At 36.6% G+C, this 6,751-nt stretch overlaps 1 protein-coding gene across 1 annotated transcript; it reads left to right on the top strand.

Moving 5' to 3' along the window:
- Positions 1–144: 144 nt before the first annotated feature.
- Positions 145–6,524, top strand: LOC128190117 (ileal sodium/bile acid cotransporter-like). Its single transcript, XM_052862028.1, has 3 exons — positions 145–1,056; positions 4,158–4,329; positions 4,534–6,524. The coding sequence occupies exons 1-3, from the start codon at positions 487–489 to the stop codon at positions 5,229–5,231; spliced, it is 1,440 nt and encodes a 479-aa protein (XP_052717988.1). The 5' UTR covers positions 145–486; the 3' UTR covers positions 5,232–6,524.
- Positions 6,525–6,751: the final 227 nt, after the last annotated feature.

The raw sequence follows: 6,751 nt of genomic DNA, 5'->3' as shown, positions 1-6,751 counted from the left end.
AAGACATTGCTAAAAGCTAAATATCATAGCAAATATTTTTGTCATAAAGGCACCATATAAAAAAATTGATCAATAAAACTTTTCGAAGCGAGGTTATTTTTAATCATTTAATTAATTAGGCCTATACAGTAGCCATGCAGTATCAGAGAACCAAATAGCACTCACATATCAGTATAACATTTCTCAGACTTGAAACGAAAGCTACACAAGAAAGATATATGAATGCATTAATTTTTTTTTATAAATCATGTTTATCAAAGCAACAATCAAGAAAAGAAACATTTTCGGAGTGATTTATAAGCAGATGTCAATGACAGATCCGCGCCCTTTGGTATTTTATCGGCTCGGCAAGAGGGATTCCGAAGAGCTTGGTACTTGGAATCAAGCACATCAACGGTCAAGTCAACCATTTTAAGAAATACAACAAAGTGACGAGAATATTATTGTCATGAGAGCAGGGCACTAGGAAGCAATCACGCTGTCAGTATGGAGATGCTACGGACTCTCGCTTCTCTCTTCTTCTGTGTCTATTTCGTGCATTCCTCGCCGCTTGAGTCATCGATTGGAGCGAGGATGGAGATAACAGAGAATGAGGTCAAGACAGTGACTTTCAATTTCACAGAGACTGATAGGCCAGTGAAAATAATCGTTAGAAGTTCAGATACTTTTATCTTTAGTGTTATAGAGGGTTCTCGCCATAATATTACCAACGGAGAGTCCGGAAATTTCACCGCTTATATTCGCGGGGAGTTTTTAGGACGTGCCGAAGTGCATGTGTTTGTAAACAAACTCTTCAAAGGGACGCAACTCAGCAATGCAATACAAGGTGCGTCCGATAATGAAAGCTGGTACATCACTGAGAATCCGGTGGACGTGGTGGTGAAGCGAGCGGAGAGTCCCCTGTCGACAGTGTTCACGTCCATTGTGATAGTACTGGTGTGCCTGGCTAACATCGCCATGGGTTGTAAGACTGATCTGAAGGAGGTGAAGCGAACTTTGAAGAGACCCGTGGCTCCGATCACCGGTCTGGTCTCCCAGTTCACCCTCATGCCACTGGTACGAATACAGCAATGTCCAGACCAGCACACACACAGACACACACACTCATACAGACATTCACAGACAAGCAGAAACACACTTACACATCATGTTACTTACTTGTACCACACATATGTAAGGTAAATATACAGGTTGGAACCATGCAATCACCCAAATAGATTATTTGATAGCCTATTTTAGGTAATATGTAAACGGTGTGACCGTTGGACCGAGCGCAGATTTAACACAGTGCAGTTTGATTTTTGTAGAATAAAATTTATTTGAAACACACACAGTAGGATCCGCCTGGTTGCCTTCTCAAATCATTAGCCAAAGTTTAACTAAACGTCGCGTGCTCAGTCTACATTGTGACGTCATATTTCAGACGTAAAACGTTCAAGTGTTTTCTTCGGAAATAGCCGAAGAGAGTAACGTTATTCCGAACTATTTTTTATTTCTTCTTTCATTGTTTATCAATTTGATGCATATGAATGCCGCTGTAATAAAATTAAATACTTTATTCGTTATCTAAAAGATCAGTTCTTTGACCTTAATGTTTTTATTTTCCATCCGATAATTTGATAAGACATACATAGAACATGTCGTGTTTCTTGATTGAAGCACTATTGAAAATTATCTGGTTTCCTTTTTAATTTCTTTTAATTCGAATTACCTTCTATTGAAACACTGGAACTTATTTAATCGAGTTTAGGGGCAATAAACATCGAAAAGTACCAGTCAATCAATGATCGAACTAACTTTTTAAAAACAAAATGGCTGCCAATATGGCGGCGCCCAGGGCTGGAAGAATTTTTTTTTGGCCTTAGTACCCCTGATTCAACATTCATTTTTCACTGATTTTCTTATATATACGTGTTACCATTAATCCTCGCTTCGCGAGGCGGGCTTCGCCCGCCTCTCGCTGCGCTCGGTATAATATCCAAGTCATCCTCACAATGTCGGGTCGTGAGTCCACTCGTGGCCACTGCCACGAGTTTGTGGCCACGAGTTGACTCAGTAGCCCTGAAATTGTTAGGATGATCCCAAATAGGATTAAAGGCACCTCAGTCCTGACAAATTAGGTGTGATCACAAAAACTTAAGAACTAGTAGGTATTTATCATTTTTATGTTGTTTCATTAATGTGTGGATCCAGAAATTTTATTTGAGGGGGAGGGGATCCGAGGGATAATTTGTTTTCTCAAGGAAGGGGTGGGGGGGGGGGGGGGGGGGCGGGGGTCTAAGACTAGTTTGGTAATTTAACTGTGAAGTTAGTTTGAATTTTTTAGGGGGTCCCATCTCCTTGATCTGTGCATGTTCATGTCTGTTATTTGATTTACTACATGAATTTACCAAATTCCACTTCTCCCTAATTAATAAAAACCTGTAGTCCTATACCTATAATTACAAGCCTTAGGGATTAAAGGGATATGTGATAATTTCTTAGCTGACTTAATCCACGATGCTCAAGATAAAATTATCAGAGTAGTTTTATAAATATGGCTCTGTCTAAGATTTGTTCTTTAAATTTCATTCCACGAGACTATAAAAAATTTATGACTCTGTCATAAGTTCTTTTGTAGAATGCAGCCCTGGTCGCCAAATCAAAGATGTCAAGTTGATACTTCATAGTTGAATTGTAAACTTTTGTTGCATATTCCTGGGCTTTTTTTGACAGTTATGTCGCCATAGCAATAAGGAATTTCAGGTTGTGCACAGGAGGAATTTATATTGTTAATATTCAGCACAGCTACCTATGACTGAAATGTGGCACTGTTGAAAAGAATACACCCAAATTGGAAAGAAATGACAAATATACTAGTATTTGATCTTCTCTTCTAACTTGTTTGTGTTATATCAAGAGTTTACAGTTGATCTGTTGTCCATGCTGAGTTACATCAAGAGTTTACAGTTGATCTGTTGTCCATGCTGAATTACATCAAGAGTTTACAGTTGATCTGTTGTCCATGCTGAGTTACATCAAGAGTTTACAGTTGATCTGTTGTCCATGCTGAGTTACATCAAGAGTTTACAGTTGATCTGTTGTCCATGCTGAGTTACATCAAGAGTTTACAGTTGATCTGTTGTCCATGCTGAGTTACATCAAGAGTTTACAGTTGATCTGTTGTCCATGCTGAGTTACATCAAGAGTTTACAGTTGATCTGTTGTCCATGCTGAGTTACATCAAGTGTTTGCAGTTGATCTGTTGATCATGCTGAGTTACATCAAGAGTTTACAGTTGATCTGTTGTCCATGCTGAGTTACATCAAGAGTTTACAGTTGATCTGTTGTCCATGCTGAGTTACATCAAGTGTTTTCAGTTAATCTGTTGTCCATGCTGAGTTACATCAAGAGTTTACAGTTGATCTGTTGTCCATGCTGAGTTACATCAAGAGTTTACAGTTGATCTGTTGTCCATGCTGAGTTACATCAAGTGTTTGCAGTTGATCTGTTGTCCATGCTGAGTTACATCAAGTGTTTTCAGTTGATCTGTTGTCCATGCTGAGTTACATCAAGAGTTTACAGTTGATCTGTTGTTCATGCTGAGTTACATCAAGTGTTTACAGTTGATCTGTTGTCCATGCTGAGTTACATCAAGAGTTTACAGTTGATCTGTTGTCCATGCTGAATTACACCTTCCACTGTTCTTGTTACTTGTTTATATATATTCAAATTATTTCTGTTAATTATGTAATCAATTGTTCACATTCAATACACCTTTGTTGCTCATATATATGTTAAATTAAATGTTCTCTGTTGATCAAATGTTCGATCATGTTGAATATCCTTTCCAATATTTACATATTGACTATATTGGATACATTGAATCATCCTCTGTTTACATATTGACTTGCTTATACATGTATTGGATACATTAAATTATCCTCTGTTTAAATATTGATTTGCTTATATTGGACGCATTGAATCATCCACTGTTTACATATTGATTTGATTATATTGGATGCATTGAATCATCCAATGTTTTCATATTGACTTGCTTATATTGGATACATTGAATCATCCACTGTTTACATATTGATTTGCTTATATTGGATGCATTGAATCATCCAATGTTTACATATTGACTTGCTTATATCGGTTGCCTTTCTCTATTGTAGATATCCCTGGGAGTTGGTTACTTTCTGGGCCTGGATGCAGCGCTGTGGTTTGGTTTCTTTGCCATGGGTTCCTCTCCAGGAGGAGCTGCCAGCAACATCTACTGTTATCTATTGGACGGCGATGTATCCCTCAGTGTGACCATGACCTTCATCAGTACTTTGGCTTCGCTAGGTATGTATATGCATGACATATTTATTATTAACTTATCATCACTAAGTATGTATGTTATGAAAGTGCCACTATTTAAAGGGGGGGGGGTGTATTTATTTAGGTTTGTTGGGAGTCCTCTTGTGTTAGACCTGTAGCTATAATTTGATTAACCTTTGCAATGTACACATTCACAACTTTTCAATATATCTGTGTGCTATGTTGTAGCTCTGATTCCAGCATGGATCTACAGTGTGGGTATTAATGTGATCTACAAAGACATAGAGATTTCTATTCCCTTCGTAAATATCATCACATCTCTAGTCGGCCTGATCATTCCTGTGGGCATCGGGATCCTGATACAAATCAAGAAACCCAACTGGGCCCGGTTTATAGAGAAGTTGGTGCGCCCAATCACTGTGCTATTCATCATCCTGGTCTTCACCATTGGTGTATACGCCAATCTGTATGTGTTTGAACTCCTGACCCCTCTTACTTTACTAGCTGGGGCTTTAATTCCTTATTGTGGGTTTGCTTTTGGTGCTCTTGTAGCCTTCATAACAAAACATGACAGACAGAGAATCCTGACAATTGCCATAGAGACTGGTATCCAGAACACTGGTATATCCATTGTCATGCTCCAGTTGTCACTTCCGACTCCGGATTCCGACATTGGAATGGTGGCTCCCATTGTGTGTTCCATTTTTACTCCTATTCCCATGGTGATTGCCATTACTGCATATGAAATAAAGAAGCGGTGCTTTAAGAAGAAGGAGGTTGCCACTGGTGAGAAATTGAAAGGACTAGATGGGGGAGAGAAGTCAGAGAAATTGGGGGTGGAGGGTTTATCTTACCAGCCGGTTAGTGAGAAAGGGAGTGACTCTGAAACAGAGACTTGTAAAAAACATGAAAAGAAAGGCATTTAGAAAGTTTTATGAAAAGGGGGGTTGCCATGGACGTCTACTTAACATATTATTTGAGGTTTTCATTTGCTAGTCAGTACGGCTTGCGAAGTTGAAATTGGAAAACTCTGATACTCTCTGCCATGTTTTTTAATAATGCGAAAATGGAAATGACATTTTTTATGTGAAATATCATCATGAATACTTATACATGTATCTATGCTCAAATATGAATATGTAAAAGTTGATGTTCCTCGCAATATATATTTGATATTCCATGAAAAGTTTGCATCTTGAGAGTGCTCAAATGTTTTATTGTTTTATTCTTAAACAGTTTTATTGCTGATCAAGTTTTACACATGTTTTTGTATTTTTCCCCTTTAAGATATGTTAAGAATTTTATACCAAATTATCTGTAGAATATTAATTTTTTTATTTTAAGTTTATTCATCTTTCTTTAAAGAAAATTTAATTAGAGCATACTTGATGTAACCTTTTATATGTCTTTGTTTTAGATTTTATTAGTATAATGACAATGCCATATTATTTTTATATAGAATTACTGGTATATATACAAACTGATTGCTGGAATGTTTTAAATCATTCAATCATGTATTGCCTTAAGGTACTACACCGAGACTTATACTTTTTAAGACACTATGTCACAAGATGGCGATTTAAATGTTTTGTTAAACTGTTTGTATCAATCGATTTAGATGTAGATCATCATAGCTCAGTGGTTAAAATATCAGGCTTGTGAAACGCAGGTCATGAGTTCGAATCCACCTGGGGCTTTTGTTTATGTTTACTGTAAGAAATTTTTGAAAATACTATTTTTTATCTAAAGTTGCACATTTTTTCGCCTATTTGATATATATACTTCTTATCCATCATGCTTTCTATCATAATCAAGTAATTGTCTGCTGATTTGAGAAACTTTTTCAAGGTGTAGTGAGACACCTTAAACAACCTGTGTTGGTGAAAGTATTTCCTGAATTGATTTTTCTGTGTCAAAAGCAATGATACTATGTATATCAGTTTATCAGCATCGGTGAAGATTGCATTTGAATGACAAGTCATTATTTGCTTGCTGTATTTTGTTGACCAGTAGATTTTGTTTTAGATGGAGTGTTTTATTATATTCTAGTCACATCTTGTAGTCAAGTTTAAATAAAATGTAAATTGGAATCTAGCAGGCAGTTGTTATTGTTATCTGTAATTGATTCTAAAAATGTATGTTCAATATGACATATTTTTAATACCTGTTCATGTCTAAACATGTTTTGTATAAACAAAATATATATGTTTGTATCTAGATCCCAGTAATTTTGTCTTCATTTACTTATATTTAATTGGACATTATGTATAAATGGACACTGACTTGTACGTACGTAAACAAACTTTTGGTTATTAATAAGTACTTTCTTCCTTGATTTTATAATTAGAGGTATGTGTCAAACACTGCATGGTTCTGCCACAGGAGACTCGTACATTTACCTGTCTGACAGGTAGAAGTAACCTAGGTACAAATTCATTTTACATTT

The sequence above is a fragment of the Crassostrea angulata genome, chromosome 6, assembly GCF_025612915.1.
Source record: "Crassostrea angulata isolate pt1a10 chromosome 6, ASM2561291v2, whole genome shotgun sequence".
NCBI classification, from domain to species: domain Eukaryota; kingdom Metazoa; phylum Mollusca; class Bivalvia; order Ostreida; family Ostreidae; genus Magallana; species Magallana angulata.
Note: the sequence above shows the minus strand (reverse complement) of the source record. Positions and strands in the feature narration are given on the sequence as shown.